The sequence below is a fragment of the Telmatherina bonti genome, assembly GCF_933228915.1.
Source record: "Telmatherina bonti genome assembly, chromosome: 10".
In the NCBI taxonomy this organism is placed as follows: Eukaryota; Metazoa; Chordata; class Actinopteri; order Atheriniformes; family Telmatherinidae; genus Telmatherina; species Telmatherina bonti.
Window position 1 is genome coordinate 23,323,814 of NC_136628.1, and position 24,377 is coordinate 23,348,190.

Genomic DNA, 24,377 nt, shown 5'->3' on the forward strand with positions numbered 1-24,377 from the left:
TATCGAAGTCTCATGTGGTGTTTTCCTCCCGGTCAGCTCTCCTTTTCATATGGAAGCATCAGGCTCTGCATCCACTGCCAGCTCAGGAGGACAGAATGGATCGTAGCTGTCTGACATGTGTAACTACATAATTGTGATGTGTCTTTTTGGCCCGTCACACGTGTTGTAGGATATAAAATTTCATGTAGACAGGCGTGCTTGGTTAGAAATGTAACCAGAAGGAACTGTTAAACGTGTTAGCAACCAGTGATTGAATTATGCAGTGAAGTGTTTAATGAATGTCAGTTTTATTCACATAACTCCAATGAACAACAAAATCAACAAGCAAAATCCCCTTAAAGAAGAACTTGGCAGCAGTGGGAATAAAACAAACATTTACCAAGAAGAAATTTCCAGAGAAAGCAAATAAAAAGGAGGGGTGGGGGGGTGGGGGGTTGCATTTACTTTTATCTAAATGTTTTAAGTGGATGGCTGGAGTCAAGAGATTAATAAGAGGCCTAACAAAACAATACAGATCTGTGTAAATGAAGACAAATCATTATGCAAATTTCTTTATTATTCTATGTGCAAATATATATATTTTCTACCTAATTAAATTCTTGAATCAGTGCAGTGCTGGGATTTTTTTCTCTTGGCTGTCAAATCCTAAATATCTGTTGCTTTCCAGAAGGGGATGCATGAACAGCAGGTGCACCAGCCTGAAATAGAGGGCTGAGTGGGGGTCTTGGAGCCAGATAGACGGGGGAGATTAGTGCAGTGACATGCACTGAGGAGTACAGTAATAGGACGGAGAAGTGAAGGTTAGAGAGTTGTGTAGAGGAAGAGAAGATTGGGAATTATATCTGGGCGTTGTTCCCACTTTTTGTTGTCTATGTCGGCCACAGCAATGTCAGTTTGATTTAAGGGTTTGATAGTTACAAACCTCGTCATTTCTTATGAATATAATCTTGTCAGACATCAACACTATCTATGTTGTTTTGTAATTCTTTGGTGAATAAACAAGTTTAATTTAGGTCACAAAAATGTTACACTGCGAATTGGCATAGATGTGCTTATCCATAAAAATGTAAAAAGCAAGATTTAATCCAGGACTTGCTTCATGCAAGCAAGACTATTTGACATCTGTCCCATGGCAAGATAATTTACCTCGTCTGAACCAAGGGGTCCAGTTCCCGTGTGAGCCTGACTGTGTAGCAGGAATTAAATGCCAGATCAGTCAAGAGATGCATTTGGATTTAGACGATTACACCAAAAGATGGGCAGCTTTTGCATGCAAAAACTAGACTATGCGCACTCAGAATTGGTTTTGCATTCTCTTTCACATAGAATGTATTTTATAATGATTTTCTTCAGCCCTTTCTGAATGAGGTCTTAACCTTTAACAAAGCCTTTCAGTCAGAGGGTGATAAGAGGGGCTAAACCAGTGCATAATCTAAGAAAAATTAGTTGTTTTGTCCACATTATCACATGGAAACCTCTCACAAAGACTGCCAAGTGAAAATGATGAACTTCAGAATCATCAACAGTTTGATTTGCTTAAATTGTTCTCTTGACAATTTATTTAGTCAGAAACGTCAGGCTAACGGCAGACTTATGTGATAGGGAATCTTTTCTGATGTCACACTTTTTTTGAAAAAAAAAAGAGTCTATTCTTTGTATTTATTCTGTTTTTGTAGGACGATCAAGTGGTACTGCAGTGCACTGCATCAATTCTGAAGGAACAGATCAAGGTGTGTCTGTCATGTGAAGGATTTGGCAACCGGCTGTGTTTCCTTGAGACCACCTCAAACGCTCAGGTAGTGAAATGATGCAGCGTTTGATGCTTTTATCCAGTTTTTGTGCTGTTTGTCTTCACCAGGTTCACTAGTTCTGGTTCTGTGTTTCAGAATGTCCCTCCAGACCTTGCCATCTGCTGCTTCATTTTGGAGCAATCCCTGTCAGTGCGAGCGTTACAGGAGATGCTCTCCAACACCAGTGTTGATGAGGTATGTTACCGTTCAACAAAAAAAGTTTTGCTTTGTTCAAAAAAGGTACATACTTTGCTAGTCAGACTATACCTGTTATATATTAAGCAGAAGAAAAAAGTTCACTCAGATGATAAAATAATACTTTTCTTTTCCTATTTTATTGCACCTTCAACCTGCCTGACAAAGGCGGTCGATCTGGATAAATGGGTGAGCATTTTCACTGAATTAGGATTTTTTTTCTTCCACTGCTTCTTTATAAGTCATCACTTTGTTATATCTGCATGGCGGCTTCCTTTCATGACCTGCTTTGTGTTGTGATAAAGTAGTTCAACTCAGTTCCATTGTTGGAGCATTTAGCCTACTCTCATCCTCATTACTCCAGTCATCCCAAGGAGGAGGTCACCGAACCCTGCTGTACGGCCACGCCATCCTCCTGAAACACACTCACTCCAGCATGGTGAGCTAAAGCACATGGCACCAAGAAGCAGTTGCCAGCTGCACAATCTGGCATGTGTCGTCTCGTGATGCTGACTTGTTATCTCTGTCTTATGCTGCAGTACTTGAGCTGTTTGACTACTTCTCGCTCACTGACAGACAAACTGGCTTTTGATGTGGGTTTGCAGGAAGACTCCACAGGTAGGTGTGATTGTTGTCATTCAGCATCACCCACACACATCATTTAAATCATCTGTATTCTTAATCTATCTGTCAATTACAGGTGAGGCCTGTTGGTGGACCATACACCCAGCTTCCAAGCAAAGGTCTGAGGGTGAGAAGGTCAGGGTGGGAGATGACCTCATTCTTGTCAGTGTTTCTTCAGAAAGATACCTGGTAACCATGATTATATTGCTTTTATTGTCCAATAGATGTTTGCTGTCAATTATTAACAATATTACCATCTGCACTCTGTTCAGCACTTGTCCTATGCAAGTGGTGACTTGATGGTAGATGCTTCCTTCATGCAAACACTGTGGACCATGACCCCTGTGATGTCTGGGTGTGAACTAGCTGAAGGTCTGTAGCCTTTTTGTTGCTAGAAAATAAAAAGTGCACTTCAAATACAAACACCTTTAACCAATCTTAACAAGAAAACTTGTTGCCTTTTCAGGTTTTCTGACCGGAGGATATGTGCTCAGGCTCTTCCACGGTCACATGGATGAGTGTTTGGCAATCCCGGGAGCTGACCAAGGAGACGACCAGCGCAGGTGATTCGCATTTTTCACTTCGATGTGCACAATTAGATATCCATTAGCATTTTGATTCATCATGTTGGTTTTATCTTTAACTATAATTTCTTTCTTAAACACTTTATGAAGATTTCCATGTTTATCACTGTTGAAAAAATGCCTTTGGTTTTGAATAAGACAGCCTATTATGTTTAGGATTTATACAGTAGGTATCTGTGTTAAATGCTTGTGTGAATATTTAGCAACCTTATTTGTTTGAATGAAATTTATCAGTGCTAATAAACACATTGAAAGCTACCTGCCTATCATCCTATGCTTTTTATTTTATTTACTTTTTTTTACTAATGGAATAACTGATAGGACATACATCAAAAAGTTATAGTGTTGTACTTTATATGCGGGAAAAAATCAGAATATTTCCAGATTTTTACAGATGCATGTGGAATTTCTCCTTTTTTTTTTTTTTTTTGTACTTTTTCAGAGTTGTTCAGTATGAAGGTGGGGCTGTCTGCAGCCATGCTCGATCCTTATGGAGACTCGAGCCACTGCGTATCGGGTGAGCGTAATTCTTGTTGCACTTTTAATGTCTTCCAAATTGGCCGAAGCCTCATTTGCTTCTGCTTTTTGGTAGTTGGAGCGGAGGCCACATTAAGTGGGGCCAGTCATTCCGGATACGGCACATAACGACAGGCAGATATCTGTGCCTGGAGGAGGAGAAGGGACTCTTGTTGGTGGACCCGGAGAAAGCAAATTCCAAGATGTCCGCCTTCTGTTTTAGAATTTCTAAGGTTCTCATATGCAATTATACCAGATATGAGATGTTTAGGAGAAGCGTAGATATTACTAAAACTGTTAGCAAAACATATGTTTTGTTCAAACTACAGGAAAAAATTGAGGTGACCCAGAAGCGGGATGTGGAAGGGATGGGAATACCTGAGATTAAATATGGAGAGTCCATGTGCTTTGTGCAGCATGTCTCAACTGGCCTGTGGCTTACATATGCTGCTGTTGATGCCAAATCTGCTCGTCTAGGCCCTCTGAAGAGAAAGGTAAAGCAGGATAATACATCAGGATTACAGTAGAATCTTCAACAACGATTATTTAAAACAGCATGTGCTGTTTGTGAATACATGACTGTGTGGTGTATAATTATGTCTCAAGGAGCCTGTATTTGATTTTTAGGCTATACTCCATAAAGAAGGTCACATGGATGATGCACTCACCGTTGCTCGATCTCAGACTGAAGAGTCTCAAGCTGCCAGAATGATTTACAGCACCACAGGCCTCTTCCACCAGTTTATCAAGTAGCACTTCTTCCATTACTTTTTATTTCAGTCTTAGATAATAGCCATGTCTTGGTTTTTGTTATGTCTATATATGTTGTTTTCATTTTTTTTTTGTGCTAGCCATTTGCTTTGTCCTCAGTGTTCTTTTCATGTCTCCAGAGGTCTTGATGCGTTGAGTGGGAAAAACAAATCTCCCAATCCCCCATCTCTGCCAATGGACACAGTGGTGCTGTCTCTCCAGGACCTTATTTTCTACTTCCGACCCCCTGAGGAGGAGCTGGAACACGAGGACAAACAATTCAAGCTTCGCTCTCTTAAGAACAGACAGAACCTTTTCCAGGAAGAGGTTGGTGAAACAGCTGAATACCATGTGTAATTTTAACTTCCAGTTTGCTATTATTTGTTTTTGGGTCTTTTTTCAGTGTTTAAATCTTTTTTCCTTTTTCATGTTTTTTTGTAGGGCATGATTACTCTTGTTCTGGACTGTGTTGATCGGCTAAATGTGTACAACACAGCTGCACACTTCTCAGAGTATGCTGGAGAAGAAGCTGCAGAGTCATGGAAGGAGATAGTAAACTTATTGTATGAGTTGTTAGGTATGTCCTTTTGGTGATTTGTTTCATGCATAGGCTCATCAGTTATGTTACACACATATTTATAATCATGCAGCATTACTGAAAATGTTTCACTTCTCTTCTCCTGCGAAGCCTCTTTGATCAGAGGAAACCGAGCTAACTGTGCTCTGTTCTGTGACAACCTTGACTGGCTGGTCAGTAAGCTGGATCGTTTGGAAGCATCTTCAGGTGTTTTTTTTCTTGTTCTCTTCAAAAGTCACCATTTATTAGACCGACTGTCTGTCCTGTGCTTTAAAGAATACACTATATTATGTAATCATGAAACTCTTTAGCTCTTCTTCTAGCCAATATAAAAGACACAGACCACCCAAGCTTTTAGATTTATGCTGCTTGTTATCGTTTGTTTTGTAGGAATCCTGGAAGTGTTGTACTGTGTTCTGATTGAGAGTCCAGAAGTGCTGAATATTATCCAGGAGAATCACATCAAATCAATCATCTCTCTTCTGGATAAGCATGGACGCAATCACAAGGTCAGAAGAACACGGTCATTTGCTCAGGCCTCTCTGACAAACTATGATTTGTTCCCTGACTGCAGCCGTCATCTACGTATGTCCGTATTTTCTTGCCAGGTCTTGGATGTGCTGTGTTCTCTGTGTGTGTGTAACGGGGTGGCTGTGAGGTCCAATCAGAATCTCATCACAGAGAATCTTCTTCCAGGTCGCGACCTTCTTCTTCAAACCAGCATCATCAACTATGTAACCAGGTAGACTGCTTTGTTTGGTTACATGAGAAATGAAGTATTTTTCATTTCATTTCATGATTACAAGGTTTTACTCTTAGCAGATGCCATTTTTAACAGATTGTCTGAGTTGACTTTTTGTTTTATTTCTTTTCAGCATGAGGCCCAATATATTTCTAGGAACCTGTGAAGGATCCACTCAGTATAAGAAGTGGTATTTTGAAGTGATGGTAGACCATGTGGAACCATTCGTCACAGCTCAGGCATATCATCTGCATGTGGGCTGGGCTCTGACAGAAGGATACAGCCCTTACCCTGGTGGTGGGGAGGGCTGGGGGGCTAATGGGGTCGGCGATGACCTCTACTCCTATGGCTTTGATGGGCTTAATCTCTGGGCAGGTAAAGTAGACATAGTATGAATTAGTAGTACTCTTGCATTTGGCTAGAACCTTCACAAAATTTCCACAATTAATTTACAATTAATTATCTTATTTTTTATTATCTTTATCTATAACTACCACATGAATTGGATCTTATACAATTTGTGAAATCCACAAGATGGATTAAGATTTTACCAGTTTTATGCGTCTGCAGGTCGTGTTCCACGTCACGTTGCTTCTCCCAGTCAGCACATCTTGGCAGCAGAGGATGTGGTCAGCTGTTGTTTGGATCTAAGCGTTCCCAGCATCTCCTTCCGAATCAACGGGCATCCTGTTCAGGGAATGTTTGAGAACTTCAACCTGGACGGCCTGTTCTTCCCTGTCGTCAGCTTCTCCGCCGGCATTAAGTGGGACATTAAGAGTAGAAAAAATATATATATACATTCTCAATGTATTTGAATTTTTTTTTTTTTTTCAAGTCTTGTGGAATAACTCTCTTGTGATTATCTTCTATTTCAACTGCAAGGCTTCGATTTCTTCTTGGAGGGCGTCATGGGGATTTCAAGTTCCTCCCACCTCCAGGCTATGCTCCGTGCTATGAGGCAGTTCTGCCCAGGGACCGCTTGCGGATTGAGCCAATCAAGGAGTATAAGCACGATTTTAACGATGTCCGCAATCTTTTGGGTCCAACCCAGTCTCTTTCCCATACAGCCTTCACTCCTTGCCCAGTGGACACTATACAGGTAAAATTCTGTTTTGTTTCCTTTTATATCCCGTCATGAAGTTCAGCACTTCAGCAGTCATTATGTTGTTAAACTCTGCATTTCTTCTTGTGGTTTGTGGCTTGACATTAAACTTGACACAAACTCTGCAGTTATTTTCTCTACTCTGTATGCACCTCATAAGCTACTAGCTGTACCAGAAACCTTAACTCTCAATGTATTTATGTCATAGTCTTTTCGATTCCTCTGACCCTTTTTCAGATTGTGCTTCCTCCTCATTTGGAGCGAATCAGAGAGAAGCTTGCAGAAAACAGTCATGAATTATGGGCTGTTACTCGCATTGAACAAGGGTGGACGTATGGATCAGTGAGTTTTTTTTTTTTGTTTAAGTCTTATTGGTCTTTCCTACAGATAATGTAGTTAACACACTGACATTTTTATTGAAAACGTTCCTTTTTAAGTTTCGTGATGACAACAAGAAGCTACATCCCTGCCTGGTAGATTTCCAGAGTCTACCTGAGCCAGAGAAGAACTACAATTTAGCAATGTCTGGAGAGACACTGAAGTACGTCAGCATCTTCACTTAATAAACAGCATTGGGGGTTTTATCTCTTTGTACTTCTAATGACTTGTGTGTTGGGAATTTCAAAGGACTCTGCTGGCTCTTGGCTGTCATGTTGGAATGGGAGATGAGAAAGCAGAGGAGAATTTGAAAAGGACCAAGCTCCCCAAAACGTAAGCTGCAAAAAATTTACTCATTTAAGATCATTATGAGATTGTTTTCTTTCATAGTCTGATAACAAGTATTATGTGCTTAGTTACATGCAGACTAACGGATACAAGCCAGCCCCTTTGGACCTCAATCATGTCAAATTGACTCCTAATCAAAACACTTTAGTCGAGAGGCTGGCAGAAAACGGACACAATGTGTGGGCAAGAGACCGGGTTCGTCAGGGCTGGACCTACAGTATTGTCCAGGTACAAGCTTTTTTAAGTGGAGAGCTCAACATGATGCCAACAACAACAAATATCTGAAGATATTTCCACCAAAAGCCCTTTTTTAAAATTATTTATTATTGCATGTTTATATTTATCATGATTTTTGTCATCAGGATATCATGAACAAGCGCAATCCCCGTCTGGTTCCATACAACCTGTTGGATGAAAAGACTAAAAAGACCAACAGGGACACAGTTTGTGCAGCAGTTCGCACTCTCATTGGTTACGGTTACAATATAGAGCCACCCGATCAGGAGAGCAGTAAGTTCACGTAGCTTTTTTTTTTAGCAAGATGGAGATGTCCTTTTCTTTCTTTAGTAAACAAACATTCATTGTCATGTTTTTTTTTTAATATAGGTGGGCATGGACCGGGCAGCTCCCGGGGAGATAAAATCCGAGTGTTCAGAGCAGAGAAATCATATGCCGTCACACAGGGGAAGTGGTACTTTGAATTTGAGGCCGTGACGGTGGGAGAGATGAGAGTGGGCTGGGCCAGGCCCAGTGTTCGTGCAGACACAGAACTCGGAGCAGATGAGTTAGCATACGTCTTCAATGGATTCAAGGTGGGTGACAGACCAAGTTTGTGTGCTTGTGAAGGATAATTAAACCCCTGTAATCCTAATCAGTGTGTTTATAGGCCCAACGCTGGCACGTGGGAAATGAGCCATTTGGCCGTCAGTGGCAATCTGGTGATGTGGTTGGCTGCATGATTGACCTCACTGAGATGAACATCATGTTTACGCTCAATGGAGAAATGCTGATCAGTGACTCAGGCTCAGAAATGGCCTTCAAGGATATTGAGATTGGAGAAGGTAAGACGGTTATAAATGAGGGTAACATTTCAGATGGAGACACTTGATATTAGCACATATGTGTGTGATGTGCACCAATATTCATACACAAATTGAATATTCCTAGGTTTTATACCTGTATGCAGTCTGGGTCTCTCCCAGATTGGCAGGATCAACCTGGGTCAGAATGTCAGCAGCCTTCGCTATTTTACCATCTGCGGCCTGCAGGAGGGATTTGAGCCCTTTGCTATCAACATGAAAAGAGACATTACCATGTGGTTCAGCAAAAGCCTTCCACAGTTCATCCCAGTCCCTTCTGATCATCATCACATTGAGGTATTATGCAATACCTGTCTTAGTGCCTTTTTGACATGTATAAATAAATTGTGTATCTTTTAGGTTGCAAACTGATCCCTTTATTCATCTTCTAGGTGTCACGTGTTGATGGAACAGTGGATACACCTCCTTGTATCAAAGCCACCCACAAGACATTTGGGTCTCAGAACGCCAACACAGATTTGCTGTTCTTCAGGCTCAGCATGCCGATTGAGTTTCACGAGACCTTTAAAGTCCCGGCAGGAACGACTCTTCTCACCCGTGCTCTCACCATCCCCGAGGATGAGGTTTTAGAGGTGGATCCAGACTCGGACTTTGAAATACTCAAGAAGTCAGCTACTCGCAAAGAGCAGGAGGAGGAGAAGAAAGAGCCTTCCGTGCCCAAAGAGTCTCCCGCCATCAAAAATGGAGAGAACGAGAAGGATGCCTCGACTGAGAAAAGCAAGAAGAAAGGGTATGCAATCAGGCAGTGTGGCCAGAGGACTGGTGTCAGAGATGTAATTAGGCCACAGTTTCATTTATAGTTAGTAACTGTTACTGTCATTTATTTAGTTTCCTTTTCAAGGCTAAGAAGGCTGCATTAATAACTCCGCCACCTGTTGTTCCGACCATGCCCCGCTTAGTGGAAGATGTCGTACCAGATGACAGGGATGACATGGACATAATCCTCAATACCACCACAGTATGACTGCTACTTTACAGTTTCACACCACATAAGTTTACTTATGTGTTCTTATGCTTTTCAGACCTATTAGTGTACAATATAAACAGTCTCTTACTTAACTGTCTTTTACATTTTATGTTTTTTTTTTTTTATAAATTGTGTTTTATCCAAAACTATCTGAAACTAATTCATATATCCTATCCACCGCTTTTTCTCACCAGTACTATTACTCAGTGAGAATATTTGCAGGACAAGAACCAGGTGGTGTGTGGGTAGGCTGGATCACACCAGATTATCACCAGTATGATCTTCATTTTGACATCAGTAAAGTAAGAAATGTAACAGTCACTGTCGGTGACGATAAAGGCAACATTCATGACAGGTATGCTGTAGTAGAAAATAATAAAAAAAATAAAAAAAAAGCTTGTTGTTAAAAATGATTTTCTTCTTTGTGATTTAGTATCAAGCGCAGTAACTGCTACATGGTATGGGGAGGAGACTTCGGCAGCTCCCAGCAGACTCGTGTCAGTCAGGAGGACTTTGTGATTGGCTGTCTTGTCGATCTGGACACCGGACTCATGACTTTTACTGCTAACGGAAAAGAAATAAACACATTTTACCAGGTTGAATAAATTTCACTCTGATATCCAAACTGTTCTTTAACAAGTTCTGGTTATTTACTGCAACCGTGTCCTCCTCTTCCAGGTGGAGACAAACACAAAACTCTTCCCAGCTGTCTTTGTTCTGCCCTCCAATCAGAATATGATCCAGTTTGAACTTGGAAAGCTCAAAGTTAGTAACTAGAAATGACTCTATTCAGTCTGTAAAAAGACTAAAACTCTTTGCTATTGTTGATTGTTGTTAACTTTTCCATGTGTTCTCATTTCTCTAATGTCTCATTTGTTTTTTTTTTCTTTTCTATAAGAACATCATGCCAATTTCTGCGGCCATGTTCCGGAGTGAACGTAAAAACACTGTCCCCCAGTGCCCTCCGAGACTGGATGTTCAGATGTTAACCCCAGTTATCTGGAGCCGAATGCCCAACCACTTCCTGGCCCCAGAGACGGGACGTGTCAGTGAGAGACTTGGCTGGATGGTTCAGTGTCAGGAGCCGCTCACCATGATGGCCCTTCATATTCCAGAGGAGAACAGGTCAGCCTCTGTGTTGTGAGGAGACACAGATTTCTTTTGGTGTGTAACTTTTTTTTTTCCCAGTAAAACTTATTAATTTGTTTCTTTTAGATGTATTGACATCCTGGAACTGTCTGAACGAATGGATTTGCTAAAGTTTCACTACCACACCCTGAAGCTGTATGGCTCAGTGTGTGCTCTGGGTAACAACCGAGTGGCACACGCGTTGTGCAGCTATGTAGATGAATCTCAGCTTTTCTACGCCATAGAAAACACCTACTTACCTGGACCAATGAGGAGTGGCTTCTACGACCTTCTCATCAGCATGCACCTAGAGTCTGCCAAACGGAACCGCCTAGGAACCAACAAGGAGTTCATCGTTCCGATGACTGACGAAACACGCACGATTACTTTGTACACTGCAAAGTCTCATGCTTTGCCTGGTGTTGGTCTCACTACATGTCTCCGTCCAAAACTCCATTTCTCCCCTGTGGGGTTTGTAGGGACAGATCCAAATATTTACACCCTGAGCCCAGTCATTCCCTTACAGGTGAGACTGAGACACTCACACACTTTTTATTTTAACAGAAAAACAATACAAACAAAACATATACTTGGTTGTGTTTCAGGTTCTAAAGACCACGGCCTTGAACATGCTGATCGAAGCTGTGCAAGATGGAGGGCAAGCCATGAGAGACCCTGTGGGAGGCAGTGTTGAGTTTCACTTTGTTCCTATCCTGAAGCTCATTAGCACGCTCCTCATAATGGGTGTGTTTGACGACGAAGATGTCACACACATCCTGAAAATGATTGACCCCACCGTCTTCAGTACGATGAAGGCAGAAGAGCTCGCTGAGGAGAGCTCCATAGTGAATGAGGAGAAGGAATCACCAAAAGCAACAGCAGTCAAAGAGCAAGAGCAGGAAGCTGGTGGGGAAGGAGAAGAAGAATTAGAAGATTATGGTTTGGGTGATGAAGAAGAGGAGGAGGAGGAAGAAATTGAGGAAGAGGAAGAATTAGAGGAGACAGAATCGGTGACTCAGCACAAGGAAGCTGTGGAGGAGACAGACCAAGTAAATGGTGAGAAAGGAGCTGAGGAAACTGAAAAAGAGCCAAAGCCAGTAGACTCTGGTGGGGATACTAAAGAAGAACTACTAGAACAAGGACTTTTCCAGATGAAACTACCCGAGTCTGTTAAATTACAGGTACTACTAGTCTTTTCTGTTAAGTGTTTAGTACTTACCAGATGTTATAAGTGATTCACTTTCCTTTTCCCTGTTAGATGTGTACTCTGCTACAGTATTTCTGTGACTGTGAGCTACGTCACAGAGTGGAGGCCATCGCTGCTTTTTCCGATAAGTTTGTCAGCCAGATTCAGTCCAACCAGAGGCAGCGCTATAATGACCTCATGCTGGCGTTCACCATGAGTGCCGCTGAAACTGCCCGCAAGACCCGTGAATTTCGCTCCCCACCGCAGGAGCAGGTACAGCCACTCATGTGTGAAGAAAAGCAAGAAAAGTATAAAGTTGATGAATTTATTTTTTTTAATTTATTTTTTTTATTTTAATCAAAGACAGAAATGTTGTGTGCTGTTTCCCAAAAAATTTACAGTTGGTAATTCTTAGCTTTTGGTAATGAAATTGAAATAACAACTCTTGCAGGTCAACATGCTTATGAACTTCAAGAATTGCCCTGAGGATGAAGAATGTCCTGTCCCAGATGAGGTTCGAGACTCCTTGCTGGTTTTTCATAATGCTCTGCTGCTCCACTGCGGTCAGTTTTTATCTGCAGGATCAAGTCTACAGAAACAGACTTTTAAAATCACACTGTAAACGGTACGCAAATTAAAGTTCTGATGTTTTATTTAAAATCTTTAGGTGTTCACATTGAGGAAGAAGAGGAGGAGGAGGAAGTGGATAATACTCTCCGTGGACGATTGGTTCGTCTGTTAGATAAGGTGAAAAAATTCCGTGAGAAGAAGGTAGAAGTCGAACCTGGGCCACAGGAAGACAAAAAACCAAGTGAGCTTTTGACTTTTCCATGTCTTCCATGTTGCTATGTTCTTGTACTACTATATTACTACTACTGCAACTACTACTACTACTACTATGACTACAAAAAAAAAAAAGCCAAGGCCATCGCCGGAATTTTAATGATATACTGTGATGAGTTATGTTTTATTTGAAGGGAATAAGTCATTCAGGCTATTTCCCTACAATATTTTAAAAAATGTGACTATGAAAAGAATCTTTTTAATTCTTTATCTTTATAAATTCTTGTACCAGGTACATTACAAGAGCTGATTTCCCACACAATGATCCACTGGGCACAAGAGTCTTTCATCCAGAACCCTGAGTTAGTGCGTATGATGTTCAGCCTCCTTCACAGGCAGTATGATGGGCTGGGTGAGCTCATGCGAGCGCTTCCCAAAGCTTACACCATCAATAAAGTATCAATTCAGGACACCATGGACCTGCTGGAGTGTTTGGGCCAGATCCGCTCACTGCTTATTGTGCAAATGGGTCCAGAAGAAGAGAGGCTTATAATTCAAAGTATCGGGTAAAGATGAGATTGTCTTGAAGAGATTTTTTTTTTATAATTGTTTGTGACAGATGATCATTGTCAAAGTTGTCTTCTGTAGGAACATCATGAGTAACAAAGTCTTCTATCAGCACCCCAACTTGATGCGAGCTCTGGGTATGCATGAAACTGTCATGGAGGTCATGGTTAATGTACTGGGCGGCGGGGACTCAAAGGTATAAATGTTTTTTTTCTTTTTTCAATGTCCTTGTTTGCATTGAGAGCCTGCAGTTAGTTTCTGTTTCATTACTTGCACTATTTAATTAAAACTTTATATCACGATTTATTTCAACAGGAGATCAGATTCCCTCGAGTGGTGACAAACTGTTGCCGCTTTCTTTGCTATTTCTGTCGCATCAGCCGCCAAAATCAGCGTTCCATGTTTGACCACCTCAGCTACCTTCTCCAGAACAGTGGCATTGGCCTTGGTAACTGCAGATGTTGAGTTTCAGGTTTGGTTTTGATTCTTTTTTTTTTTTTGCTAAATCAACTTAAGTAAAGCTAAATGTTGTATGGTTTTCTCCAGGAATGCGTGGCTCTACCCCCCTGGATGTGGCTGCAGCCTCTTGTATTGACAATAACGAACTGGCTCTGGCTCTGCAAGAGCAGGATTTAGAAATGGTATGATATAAAGACATAAAACAACTGCGCACCGGACAAACAGCGCTCAAATTTAGTTATTAATTGACTACACTGACATCCTTCCAGGTGGTGAAGTATTTGGCTGGATGTGGGCTTCAGAGTTGCCCCATGCTGCTGGCTAAAGGTTACCCTGACATTGGCTGGAATCCTTGTGGTGGAGAGAAATATCTTGACTTTCTTCGTTTTGCTGTGTTTGTAAATGGTCAGATTTCATTTCCTTACACAAAATAATATGACAAAATTTCATTCTATGCTGTTTTTATTTCTGTTCATTCAGTAGTGACCGAAGATAACCTTTTTTTTTTTAATCTCTTCAGGAGAAAGTGTGGAAGAGAATGCCAACGTAGTGGTACGCCTTCTCATACGAAGACCTGAGTGCTTCGGCCCAGCTCTGAGAGGAGAGGGTGGTAATGGTCTGCTTGCAGCAATAGAGGAAGCCATCAAGATATCAGAGGACCCTGCAAGGGATGGTCCTAGTGTTAAGAAAGACAGACGTTTTCCCATGTAAGAGCCTCGAGCTTAATTAAAAGATCTGTTTGTGTCCCTGATAAGTTTTCAGCTCATATTATAAAAGTTCCTGTCCGATCAGTCACTGCGCTACAACCTATATAGAAAAGAAGATTTAAGGCTGTCATTGCTGCCAAAGGTGCATTTACTAAGTGCCAATTTAAGGGTGCATATTTAATGACTGTGATGTCATATTTTTAGTTTAGGGTTCAACTGAACTAAAATACATTGAAAACTTCAACTATCCTGCAGCACAGACAGACTAAACAGTTTTTTTTTCTGGTAGGTTTGGAGGAGAGGAGCAGCATGAGGAGAACAGGGTGCACCTGGGAAATGCCATCATGTCCTTCTACTCTGCTTTAATTGATCTGCTGGGACGCTGTGCTCCAGAGATGCATGTAAGCTCTCTTCAACAGTAGTTTCGGTGTTAGACTTGTGAAATATAGCTTTCAAAGATAAACACAACTTGTGTGTCTGCAGCTCATCCAAGCCGGTAAGGGCGAGGCCTTGAGAATCAGGGCAATTCTGAGATCTCTGGTTCCCATTGAGGACCTGGTGGGTGTCATCAGCCTTCCTGTTCAGATCCCTTCTTTTGGAAAAGGTGCGCTCTTGAGAGATGACACTGAAGTCAAGCAGTTTACTTATTATTTATTTATCAAAAGATAATGGTATTATATGGATTAATGCCCATGCAAGGTTTGGTGACAGCTGTTTACCAACAGATTACTTCTAAGTAGCTTTGCGTTGTGTTTCTTATTTTTCCTGAATATTTTTTTCATGTTATGCTCAGACAATAGCATCATAGAGCCAAAGATGTCAGCCAGTTTTGTTCCCGATCACAAGGCCCCCATGGTGCTGTTCCTGGACAGAGTTTACGGTATTGACAACCAAGATTTCCTGCTTCATGTGCTTGAGGTGGGCTTTTTGCCTGACATGAGGGCGGCCGCCTCTCTAGACACAGTGAGTAACAAACTATTTAAAGAGTTGTTGTTGTTTTTTTTTTTTTTTTGTTTATTTGCTTGTTTGGTTGTGAGAAATGCAGTCTTTTTGTACGTTGACTTCTATAATGTCTCGCCAACAGGCTGCTTTCAGCACCACAGAGATGGCCCTAGCTTTGAACCGCTACTTGTGCTCTGCTGTGTTGCCACTCATTACCAAGTGTGCACCACTTTTCGCTGGCAGCGACCACAGAGCCATAATGATTGACTCCATGCTGCACACAATCTACAGACTGTCCAGGGGACGAGCCTTCACGAAGGCTCAGAGAGACATTATTGAAGAGTGCCTCATGGCTTTGTGCAAGTAAGAGTGACTTCTTAAAAAAAAACACTTTGCATTAGTTTGATATTGCCAAATTCAGAAGTGAAGTGAGCTTTGCTTATTTTTCCATCAGACATCTACGTCCATCCATGCTGCAGCACCTGCTACGAAGGCTGGTGTTTGATGTGCCCATTCTCAATGAGTATGCCAAAATGCCACTGAAGGTATGATGGTTTTCAGTAGGTTTAAAAAAAAATGTAACAGCAAATTTTAATTTGATGTCAGTTGTTCCTTTGGTTTTTAATTTTCCTTTTTCATCCATATTGATCCTCTTGCATCCTGCAGCTTTTAACCAATCACTATGAGCGGTGTTGGAAATATTACTGCCTCCCTAATGGGTGGGCTAACTTTGGAGTTGCCTCAGAGGAAGAACTGCATTTGACCCGCAAACTTTTCTGGGGGATCTTTGAATCCCTAGCACACAAGGTAGTCTCCCTAAACCTGATATTGTTTAGGCTCAGGCTCATATCTGTCCTTGTTGTGATGTTTTGTATTTGAATTCCAGAAATTTGATGCGGAAATTTTCAAAATTTCAATGCCATGTATCTGCGCCATTGCTGGAGCCATTCCTCCAGATTATGTGGATGCCAGCTACTCCTCCAAAACAGAGAAAAAGGCATCAGTGGATGCAGAGGGGAACTTCGATCCTAAACCAGTAGAGACCACAAAGTGAGATGATACTTTTTCACATTTTTTTTTTTTTTTAACAAGGTACGTCTCTGTTCAGTTATGAATCCTGAATGTTCTCACATTTGTCTGTCAACCATAGCACAATAATCCCAGAGAGGCTAGATCCCTTCATCAACAAATATGCTGAATATACGCACGATAAATGGGCCTTTGAAAAGGTAGAACTTCCTTTTAGAATATCTAATATAAAAGTTCAACAAATTGCAGGATTTAGCATTCAATGATTATTATATAAGTAAAAACAGTTAAAAGATTTTCATCCTATTTCATTATTTTCAGATTCAGAATAACTGGTCCTATGGAGAGGTGCTGGATGAAAATGCAAAAACCCATCCTATGCTTAGACCGTACAAAACCTTCTCGGAGAAGGTACGTTTACAGACACACCCTGCGTTTAATCATGTTGTACATTCTTATTATGGATCTGTTTCAAATTTCACTCACTTGCCTTTAAGGACAAAGAAATCTACCGGTGGCCAATCAAAGAGTCAGTAAAAGCGATGCTGGCTTGGGAATGGAACTTAGACAAAGCTAGAGAAGAAGAGGAGTCAGAGAAGAAGAAGGCAGCAGCAAGAAAAATCTCTCAAACTGCTCAGGTAGAAATTGCTTAGACAGTTTTATTGATATTTAAATATTGATATTGCAATATCGCAATATTGATTGTGATCTTTCTCCTCCAGGCGACCTACGACCCGAGCCATGGCTACAGTCCACAGCCCATTGATATCTCACACATGGCTCTTTCAAGAGATCTACATGTTTGTTGAGAAATGCTTGTACGTTCTGTGCTATAATCTTCATCTCATGAATACTCACTGTCCATGTCTGTTCACAGTCAATGGCAGAGCAACTCGCAGAAAATTACCATAACACCTGGGGACGGAAGAAAAAGCTAGAACTACAGGCCAAAGGTGGAAAATCTTTGAAAGAGAAAAAATAAAAAAGTAAAGATTTAGTTTTTGCTGATGGTCTTGATTCAATTTTGTCTGTGTAGGAGGAGGAACACACCCTTTGTTGGTGCCCTACGATACTCTGACAGCAAAAGAGAAGGCACGAGATAGAGAGAAGGCCTACGAGTTGCTCAAGTTCCTGCAACTTAATGGATATGCCGTCACAAGGTAAGAAATACAAGAACAAATTTGGACTGGAGATTTAGCCAAGACTTTTGTTATTTTTGTATTGTTTTATTATTATTATTATTATTATTATTATTATTATTATTATTATTATTATTATTATTATTATTATTATTATTATTATTATTATTAATAATAATAATAATAATAATAATAAAATACTTTTATAAAAGCAGAAAAACAAAATATCAGCTCATGGAACTTTCTTTTTGTATATATTTGGTTTGGTTTATCATTGTAGACTGGTAAACTGTTCATAAAACAATGGAAGGGACTGTTTCTTTTAAAATGTTATTTGCTTGATCTACAAAAAGTTACTATTAAATAAGATAGTGTAAAGATTAGTAAAGATAGTGTTTATCTTCAGGGGCCTGAAAGACATGGAGTCAGAAATATCATCCATTGAGAAGAGGTTCGCCTATGGATTCCTGCAGAAGCTGTTGAAATGGATGGAAATTGCTCAGGAGTTTATCGCTCACCTTGGTACAGCGGGGTGAAAGCAAAACGCTGATTGTGTAATATTTCCAATAAATGTGTTGGTGTAAGATGTAGACACTTCTAGATGATTGTGGCTTGTGTTTTTCTAACGTCTTCCGCAGAGGCTGTGGTGAGCAGTGGGCGAGTGGAAAAGTCGCCTCATGAGCAGGAAATCAAATTCTTTGCCAAGGTGAATATATAGCTTTCAGGAAGAAGGTAACAGTTTTGAAGCTCCAGCTCAAACTCACCCCTGTACTAAGTCAGGAAAACCTCTCTCATAGATCTTGATGCCTCTAATAAACCAGTACTTCAAAAATCACTGCCTGTACTTCTTATCAACACCTGCCAAAGTTCTGGGCAGCGGCGGACATTCATCCAATAAGGAGAAGGAGATGATCGCCAGGTGAGCTCTCACTGGTGTTTGTTTCACCGTGTGTTCTTTTCAAAAATGATGCTTTCTGTTTTACAAGTGTTATTTCTTTTTCTTGCATGTTATCTTCCCTGGCTTTTCCTTTCCTTTGCTCTTTCCATTCTCTCTGTAGTATCTTCTGTAAAATGTCTGCTCTGGTGAGGCACAGAGTTTCTCTTTTTGGTAAGACGTCACTTTCGCAACATGCTTTCTTGAATCTTTTAACTCTTCTCTTCGCCCTTTATATGTTCCTGATAAGACACACCTATCCTACTTTCACCTGGATATCTGATGAAATTGCAGGCAACACAAAACAATGCAAATACCATGTTTGATTATCTAGATTCTATGCTCCACCCAGTGTCAGCAGACTGTGTTTATATGTGCAGGAACGGATGCTCCAGCCATTGTCAACTGTCTTCATATTCTGGCACGGTCACTGGATGCAAGGTTTAATACTTTTATTATTAACATTGTAGAGACTGAATGTGTTTTTTTTTAGTGTTTCATTACTACATTGACGTGTCCATTTAATCTTTCAGGACAGTGATGAAGTCGGGGCCTGAGATTGTAAAAGCAGGGCTGCGGTCATTTTTTGAGAGTGCTGCTGATGATATCGAGAAGATGGTGGAAAATCTCAAATTGGGCAAAGTATCCAAAGGCAATCAGGTATCCAATGGTTTAAGTAGACACTGGCATTTTACTGTCACTAACAACAACTAATGGTAAAACAGCTGATTTTAAACATCCACTCCAAGCCAATAATTAAGCACTGCTTGTCTCATTAAAGCAAGTGAAAGGTGTTTCCCAGAACATCAACTATACAACCATCGCCCTGCTCCCTGTGCTGACTTCCCTGTTTGATCACATCGCTCAGCACCAGTTTGGAGATGATGTCATCTGTGAGTTGTTTTCTTTCTTTTCTTTTTTGTTTTTTCTGTTTTATTATTGTCCATAAAGTTAACTTGTGTTTTAAATAGAAATGGTTCTGTCTCTGATGTGTCCATACAGTGGATGACCTACAGATGTCGTGTTATCGCATCATGTGTAGCATCTACTCGCTAGGAACTGTCAAAAATCCACATGTTGAGAGGTCATTTAATATTTGCACATATTACAAGCTGTAAAATAGCGTGAAAATGAGATGGTGACAGGAATTTGTCCGTTATTTTTACAGGCAGAGGCCAGCTCTTGGAGAATGCCTGGCTCACCTTGCAGCAGCTATGCCAGTTGCCTACTTAGAGCCCGGTCTAAACGAGTTCAACGCTTTTTCTGTCTATACCACAAAGACACCAAGAGAGAGAGCCAGTGAGTATCAAACCTTTCCTCAATTCTGTTTCTTTTTTTTTTTTTCTTTTTTTTTTTAAGATCTTGTTTCTGAGTTTGTCCATGTTATTTCTCATGTGAACCTCAAAGTCCTAGGCCTTCCCAACGAAGTCCAGGAGTTATGTCCAGACATCCCAGAACTGGATGTTCTGTTGAAGGAGATTGGGGACTTGGCAGAGTCTGGGGCTCGTTACACTGAAATGCCTCATGTGATTGAAATCACTTTGCCAATGCTGTGCAACTACCTGCCACGTTGGTGGGAGAGAGGAGCTGAAAACGTCCCGGACATGGAAGGTCGACTCTGCACGGACGTCACATCAGAACACCTAAACCAGCTGCTGGGCAGCATCATGAAAATTGTTGTCAACAACTTGGGTATTGATGAAGCCTCGTGGATGAAAAGATTAGCTGGTGAGTGCTGTTTAAACTTTCTACACCTGCATGATTTTTTTCTTCTTCTTTTTGTTCACCTGAAATAAAACATTTGATCTATTTTCTGTACTAGTGTTTTCACAGCCCATTGTCAGCAGGGCAAAGCCAGAAATGCTTAAATCACACTTTATTCCAACAATGGAGAAGCTGAAGAAACGTACTTCAAAGGTGGTGGCCGAGGAGGACCATTTGCGGATGGAGGGAAAGTCAGAGGGGGATGAAGAGGATGGCACGATACGCGATGAGTTTGCTGTCCTTTGCAGGGACTTGTACGCCCTTTACCCTCTGCTTATCCGCTATGTGGACAACAACAGGTGCAACAAACTTACAAACACTATCACATTAAATATTTACAACCAGGAATTGGATTAACTTGTCATGTGTTATTTACTAGCTAAACGCATTGCAAATACTCAAAGTAATGTGTTCTGCCACAGGGCAAGATGGCTGACGTGTCCTGACCCGGATGCAGAAGAACTCTTCCGAATGGTTGGAGAAGTCTTTATTTTCTGGTCCAAGTCTCATGTAAGCGTGTTCATTTGGCTACTAAATGTCACCATTGGCAGATGTAATTGAATCCTTTCTTTCCTCATGTTTCTTTGTCTCTTCTTTGCAGAACTTTAAGCGAGAAGAGCAGAACTTTGTGGTGATGAATGAGATCAATAACATGTCATTTCTCACTGCTGACAGCAAGAGCAAAATGAGCAAGGTGAGATAGTTTGAGGAACTGTTGTGCTTTTCTGGCTTCTCAAATCATCTCTAGATCTCAAGTTAGGCACTTTACATGTCACATATTATTTAGAGGAGACATATTAGACCCCTTTTTCACAAGCTGACACAATTTCCTAACAGCTTAATAAAAGGTTTGTGACAAGTTTCCAATCATATCTTCACACCTGTCATCGCAGCTGTTATGGGTTGGAGTAATATGACTCCACTCGACCCATTTCTCCTGCGCGTTGTACCTCTTCTGAGGTCAGCAGTACAACTTTGCCTGACCATGAAAGCATGAATATGGATATAATTCCCAGTCAATAACCATCAAAGCAAATTATGCAGCATGAAGAAACAAACTGAGTGCTTACGCAATCTGACACATAGCTGGCAGCGTTGCTGAGCCAAAGGCAGTTGATGCTGATTCCTTCTTTTGGACACACTCTTGCCACAAGCCATGCATTGAATTGAGCCAGGTTGTTAAAACATAAATAGTGACCGTCTGGCAGATAGCAGAAAAGTCTAAATCACATTGTAATTCTTCTGGGTCCTTGAACCCTGAACTTATCAGTCTCTACAGGTTTGTGGTTTTTAATACTTCTCACTTGTTGAGTTTATTTATGTGTACTGATGCTGTATAAAGACAATGTAAACTTGTTTTTACCGGCTTCCTTCTAGAAAAAATCAAAGAAACCACAAACATGAAGTCTGATTTCTAAGTCATGAACAGGGTAGGGATTGTCAATCCCCAATGTCGCCTTTTAAGTCATTTCCCAGAAATTTGCAAAGGAAAGTTAAATCCTATTTAAAACATCAGCGTTCTACTTGTAGAGCATTATTAGTCTATTTATTTTTTAAAAATGATTAATTACATAGCATGTTAATACTGAGGCAAAAAAGCAAAACCCATGAAATGTTATTAGATGAGGATATCTTATTTAATACAGTCATTTAGTGGCAACAAATATAGTGATAGGATTGTGCTATATCAGGATATTTTATTTAGTATTTGCACCAGAAACCCCAACAATATGCTCTCATGCAGAGAAAGAGGGATTTTTTTTTGGTCATAATATGTCTCCTTTAACAAATGTGTGCTGTCTTTGTTACTTTGAAGTTACTTTTGTACATGAATGTCTAGACATGTCTTGACTTTAGAGACTATGATGTTTAGATTTCTCTGATTTTGCACAAGTTTTATGTGATAGTATTTTTGTTTGCAGGGCTTGGTTAAACATGGTGTAGCCTGCTGTAACTTTTTGAGGTTTGATTTTAATTCCCAGTTTTCAGAAGAATAGCCGTCATGTTAACAAATATTCTCTCTTTGGCTGTCCATTGTCCTCCTCTTATTGGTTGCGGCTGGGTTTCCAGGGCGGGGACACAGAGGTTAGACTTTGTTTCTGCACGATCGCTGTGCTGACCGCATGGCACCTCACTTTAAGGGAGCTTTTCATCAAACTCTCCAGCACACTGGCACATCTGATCCATGCATTCTTAAACAAAGCAAATATGCAAACAAAAAGACGCACTCAGTTGCTACTGTCACACACATGCAGACTCTGCTGCACCACATCCCAGACAAACAGACATTTCTAAATAGACTGTAAACTACGCAGATGTATGCATGTGGGAAATCATTTTAATGTATGAACACATAAAGATACTTTCAATGTGCTCATGAAGGATCACATGACAAATGGGCAAGCCCTCTGGGCAATTCCCAGTATTGCCAGTGTGTAAGTGTGGGGGTAACGTCTGGAGGCGCTTGATGAAAGTATACAGCTGTAGAGTTGGGCTCATGGCACTGGGCTTTACACGAGATCCGCAGTGGCAGTGAGAGCACAGTGCCATCATCTGTCACTGAGTTTGCTCTTTTTTTGATCATAGATGGGTTGGAGTCTTCTAGTATGCTTTTCTCTTTTTTCTTTTCATGGAAGAATAGTTGATAGTAGGCTTTCTTAATGTCTCTTTTTGCTCCCAGGGTATGATGTTAGTCTTCTCTGTGCTCTTTCTTCTCTCCTCCCTTAAAATGCCACACTACATCATGGTTTAGCTTCCTTAAGACTCCCTAGTGTCCACACTAACACATGGCTTGATTCTTAATGCCACTGAAGCAGATTTCCTGAAACACTTGTTGGGTTCTTTCTTAAGAAGTAATCAAAATGACTGAACCTAACCGAAAGATTAATTCACACTTATTTTCCGAATTCCCCAAATTGCTTTGCACCCTCTGAACTACTCTTCCGTAACATACACACACACACACATCTGCCACTGATAGTGTTTTGTATTATTAGGACTCATAAGGCAGCTTGGATTGACTTCACTGCAAATCTAATTTTGTTTTCTATTTCAGCGATAGTGATCAAACCTACCAATGCAAATTCTCTTAAAGGAAGATAAATGTTTACACACAGTTGCAACACCATAAAAATCAAGTTTGTTCCTTTCTAACTCAATACTTATCTGCAGTACGTCCAATATCCCAGTGGTAAAATTATGACACCAGCATCACTCATCAGCAAAGACTGAGTGAGGTATAAATCCAGTAACGTTGGGCTTTACAGTTCTTTGTAGAAGCAGTCCCTATATAGAAAGATAAACTAACTGACTTTTTCATACACCATGCACAAAAAAACACATTGGGAAGTGCGTTAATACATTATCTGGTAAATTCTCACATCCATATGCACGTTTTGGAGGACTCCAGAAAGAGCAGATACCAGAAGGACTGAACTCTCACTGTAATAAGACCGGAGTTCAGAAATGAGTCGAGACATAAGCCATAGACAGATTGTTTTACCGTAGCTGTGTGACTTCAACAGCATGTAACTAATTTTCTAATATAAAAGTTTTGTTCTTTAACTTCATGTAATGCTTACTTGGTTGTAGTTTATGTAAATGAAGAGTTTGGTTTAGCGAGTCATCCTGTTCGTGGAATGCTGAATGGGTTCTTTATTGCATGTTGAAAATGTAATTAAACTGGTTTGTTTTCTTATCAGACCCTTTCCTTTCAGCTTTCCCTTCCCCTCTTTTCCTTCACATTTTCACTATGCCTTCTACTTACCTCTCTGAGCTCAGAGAAACAACTATTTTATGCAACTTCTGGGAAAAGTTATGGAAAAATGATGGAATTGCCTTTCATATTACTATGTCTTTCCTTAAAAAAGTTCTCTGTGACAATATGCCTTATCGACAATTAAAAATAACCTAAAACATAACAGATTTTTTCTAACCATCTCCTTGCACAATCCAGATTCACGTTTCATTGCTGAATATCACCATTCATCAATCCATCTTCTGCCGCTTATCCGGGGTCGGGTTGCGGGGGCAGCAGCCTAAGCAGGGAAGCCCAGACTTCCCTTTC

At 40.6% G+C, this 24,377-nt stretch overlaps 1 protein-coding gene across 2 annotated transcripts in view; it reads left to right on the forward strand.

Moving 5' to 3' along the window:
* LOC306761069 (ryanodine receptor 1-like) overlaps positions 1 to 24,377 on the forward strand; it is a 49,254-nt gene that overhangs the window by 3,996 nt on the left and 20,881 nt on the right. The window contains exons 2-73 of one of the 2 annotated variants that reach the window (XM_079247157.1): positions 1,677 to 1,796; positions 1,887 to 1,985; positions 2,154 to 2,174; positions 2,350 to 2,424; positions 2,525 to 2,603; positions 2,686 to 2,798; positions 2,882 to 2,981; positions 3,076 to 3,172; positions 3,636 to 3,710; positions 3,786 to 3,942; positions 4,039 to 4,203; positions 4,337 to 4,458; positions 4,600 to 4,786; positions 4,901 to 5,036; positions 5,148 to 5,243; positions 5,427 to 5,545; positions 5,645 to 5,778; positions 5,912 to 6,153; positions 6,349 to 6,541; positions 6,661 to 6,877; positions 7,118 to 7,222; positions 7,318 to 7,421; positions 7,508 to 7,591; positions 7,675 to 7,834; positions 7,969 to 8,116; positions 8,213 to 8,418; positions 8,493 to 8,667; positions 8,774 to 8,982; positions 9,078 to 9,436; positions 9,535 to 9,664; positions 9,868 to 10,028; positions 10,107 to 10,269; positions 10,352 to 10,438; positions 10,572 to 10,798; positions 10,889 to 11,327; positions 11,407 to 11,982; positions 12,060 to 12,260; positions 12,439 to 12,550; positions 12,655 to 12,798; positions 13,063 to 13,336; positions 13,419 to 13,533; positions 13,653 to 13,785; positions 13,884 to 13,978; positions 14,066 to 14,201; positions 14,317 to 14,503; positions 14,793 to 14,904; positions 14,987 to 15,107; positions 15,297 to 15,466; positions 15,588 to 15,808; positions 15,900 to 15,990; positions 16,112 to 16,252; positions 16,332 to 16,495; positions 16,596 to 16,674; positions 16,796 to 16,885; positions 16,972 to 17,112; positions 17,197 to 17,274; positions 17,352 to 17,427; positions 17,511 to 17,634; positions 18,020 to 18,135; positions 18,252 to 18,319; positions 18,411 to 18,532; positions 18,672 to 18,721; positions 18,928 to 18,988; positions 19,081 to 19,207; positions 19,329 to 19,440; positions 19,550 to 19,631; positions 19,716 to 19,846; positions 19,955 to 20,275; positions 20,370 to 20,610; positions 20,734 to 20,821; positions 20,913 to 21,005; positions 22,382 to 22,396. In XM_079247157.1, coding sequence (XP_079103283.1) covers positions 1,677 to 1,796; positions 1,887 to 1,985; positions 2,154 to 2,174; positions 2,350 to 2,424; positions 2,525 to 2,603; positions 2,686 to 2,798; positions 2,882 to 2,981; positions 3,076 to 3,172; positions 3,636 to 3,710; positions 3,786 to 3,942; positions 4,039 to 4,203; positions 4,337 to 4,458; positions 4,600 to 4,786; positions 4,901 to 5,036; positions 5,148 to 5,243; positions 5,427 to 5,545; positions 5,645 to 5,778; positions 5,912 to 6,153; positions 6,349 to 6,541; positions 6,661 to 6,877; positions 7,118 to 7,222; positions 7,318 to 7,421; positions 7,508 to 7,591; positions 7,675 to 7,834; positions 7,969 to 8,116; positions 8,213 to 8,418; positions 8,493 to 8,667; positions 8,774 to 8,982; positions 9,078 to 9,436; positions 9,535 to 9,664; positions 9,868 to 10,028; positions 10,107 to 10,269; positions 10,352 to 10,438; positions 10,572 to 10,798; positions 10,889 to 11,327; positions 11,407 to 11,982; positions 12,060 to 12,260; positions 12,439 to 12,550; positions 12,655 to 12,798; positions 13,063 to 13,336; positions 13,419 to 13,533; positions 13,653 to 13,785; positions 13,884 to 13,978; positions 14,066 to 14,201; positions 14,317 to 14,503; positions 14,793 to 14,904; positions 14,987 to 15,107; positions 15,297 to 15,466; positions 15,588 to 15,808; positions 15,900 to 15,990; positions 16,112 to 16,252; positions 16,332 to 16,495; positions 16,596 to 16,674; positions 16,796 to 16,885; positions 16,972 to 17,112; positions 17,197 to 17,274; positions 17,352 to 17,427; positions 17,511 to 17,634; positions 18,020 to 18,135; positions 18,252 to 18,319; positions 18,411 to 18,532; positions 18,672 to 18,721; positions 18,928 to 18,988; positions 19,081 to 19,207; positions 19,329 to 19,440; positions 19,550 to 19,631; positions 19,716 to 19,846; positions 19,955 to 20,275; positions 20,370 to 20,610; positions 20,734 to 20,821; positions 20,913 to 21,005; positions 22,382 to 22,396 — 10,512 coding nt within the window. The remainder of the gene's footprint in view (positions 1 to 1,676; positions 1,797 to 1,886; positions 1,986 to 2,153; positions 2,175 to 2,349; positions 2,425 to 2,524; positions 2,604 to 2,685; positions 2,799 to 2,881; positions 2,982 to 3,075; positions 3,173 to 3,635; positions 3,711 to 3,785; positions 3,943 to 4,038; positions 4,204 to 4,336; positions 4,459 to 4,599; positions 4,787 to 4,900; positions 5,037 to 5,147; positions 5,244 to 5,426; positions 5,546 to 5,644; positions 5,779 to 5,911; positions 6,154 to 6,348; positions 6,542 to 6,660; positions 6,878 to 7,117; positions 7,223 to 7,317; positions 7,422 to 7,507; positions 7,592 to 7,674; positions 7,835 to 7,968; positions 8,117 to 8,212; positions 8,419 to 8,492; positions 8,668 to 8,773; positions 8,983 to 9,077; positions 9,437 to 9,534; positions 9,665 to 9,867; positions 10,029 to 10,106; positions 10,270 to 10,351; positions 10,439 to 10,571; positions 10,799 to 10,888; positions 11,328 to 11,406; positions 11,983 to 12,059; positions 12,261 to 12,438; positions 12,551 to 12,654; positions 12,799 to 13,062; positions 13,337 to 13,418; positions 13,534 to 13,652; positions 13,786 to 13,883; positions 13,979 to 14,065; positions 14,202 to 14,316; positions 14,504 to 14,792; positions 14,905 to 14,986; positions 15,108 to 15,296; positions 15,467 to 15,587; positions 15,809 to 15,899; positions 15,991 to 16,111; positions 16,253 to 16,331; positions 16,496 to 16,595; positions 16,675 to 16,795; positions 16,886 to 16,971; positions 17,113 to 17,196; positions 17,275 to 17,351; positions 17,428 to 17,510; positions 17,635 to 18,019; positions 18,136 to 18,251; positions 18,320 to 18,410; positions 18,533 to 18,671; positions 18,722 to 18,927; positions 18,989 to 19,080; positions 19,208 to 19,328; positions 19,441 to 19,549; positions 19,632 to 19,715; positions 19,847 to 19,954; positions 20,276 to 20,369; positions 20,611 to 20,733; positions 20,822 to 20,912; positions 21,006 to 22,381; positions 22,397 to 24,377) is intronic. The other variant, XM_079247158.1, reaches the window with a different exon arrangement.